The 1155-nt window shown below is 62.4% G+C and overlaps 1 protein-coding gene across 1 annotated transcript in view; it reads right to left on the bottom strand.

Moving 5' to 3' along the window:
* TCF25 (TCF25 ribosome quality control complex subunit) overlaps positions 1–1155 on the bottom strand; it is a 17115-nt gene that overhangs the window by 5705 nt on the left and 10255 nt on the right. Inside the window, exons 11-12 of the mRNA XM_024735487.1 lie at positions 364–456; positions 150–255 (exon numbers count right to left, since the gene is read on the bottom strand). Of these exons, the coding sequence (XP_024591255.1) occupies positions 150–255; positions 364–456 (199 nt within the window). The remainder of the gene's footprint in view (positions 1–149; positions 256–363; positions 457–1155) is intronic.

Here is a 1155-nt window from a genome sequence, read left to right as displayed (position 1 = left end):
GTCCCAGCCCCGCCTGGAGCCCCGGCCTCTCCAGGTGGAGTCCCAGCCCCGCCTGGAGCCCCGGCCCCTCCCCTGGCGTCCCTGCTCCAGCTGGAGCCCCGGCCCCTCCCCTGGCGTCCCTGCCCGGCCTGGTGTGCGCTCACACCCACCTCCCACTCCTGGAAGAGGCGGGTCAGGTACTCGTAGCTCCGTGCCCTTAAGGCCAGGTGGTCGAGCAGCAGCAGCATGCACAGGGGGTCCTCGTCTGGCTCGAGGCTTCCGGAGGCAGCGCGGCGAGCAGAGGGAGACAAAACCCACAGTGGGCCAGCGCGGACGCCCACGGGCCGCGGCCCCGGGAGGGAGGGGGGCAGGCGGCAGCCCTACCTGAGGATGAGCTTGCAGTACTCCAGCGCCGTGCGTGGGCAGCCCCGCTTCTCCAGGAAGCTCATCTGCTTGTAGAGGGCCAGGTAGAAGCTCCTAGACCCAAGACAGTTCCTCGTGAATGAGAGCACGGCAGGCAGCAGAGCACGTCGCCTGGCGCCTCGTCCGGCACTGCGTCCACCCTCTGCCCGCGGGCTTCGCCGGCATTTCCCGTGGGGCCTAATCGGCGTGAGCGTTTGCCAGGGTCCTGTCTGCAGAGAAGGTGACTCTGCTTGTTGTCTGCGGTCACACGTGTGTGCACGGACAAAAAACCAAGCCTATTTGTTAGTGGAGATCTGCATCTTCTCGGGCATTTTTAAAAAAACTATCCTTTAAGGGAAGAGAGTTAGAATCTGCTGCTGTATCTACCATCTAGATTTATCCTGGTGGACTGCCATTTCGATCAACAGCTCCCTGCCCTGTTAATGCCTGGGAACGTTAGTATTTTATAGCATCGCAAAGAACTAAGAATTTCATTGGAGAGACAAAGCTCACACAACTAGAAGCAAGAGAGAAAATTCAGACCCCACACACCCTGCAGACAATCTGTGCAGTGGGGGTCACTGTGCCCTGGGGCCCACGACAGCCCCCAAGCCAAAGAACACATCCTACAAGGGACATGACCCAGGACGGCCGGAGACCACGGTGGGGTGGGTGGGGTGCCCGGAGCGGAGAGCGTGCCCACGCCCGTAGGGCCCTGAGGAGCAGGCGGTGGGTGAGAGGCTAGAGGCTGAGGTCAGCAGCGAGGCCGCGGCA

The sequence above is a fragment of the Neophocaena asiaeorientalis genome, unplaced genomic scaffold (genome assembly GCF_003031525.2).
Source record: "Neophocaena asiaeorientalis asiaeorientalis breed wild unplaced genomic scaffold, Neophocaena_asiaeorientalis_V1.1 scaffold40, whole genome shotgun sequence".
NCBI lineage: Eukaryota > Metazoa > Chordata > Mammalia > Artiodactyla > Phocoenidae > Neophocaena > Neophocaena asiaeorientalis.
Note: the sequence above shows the minus strand (reverse complement) of the source record. Positions and strands in the feature narration are given on the sequence as shown.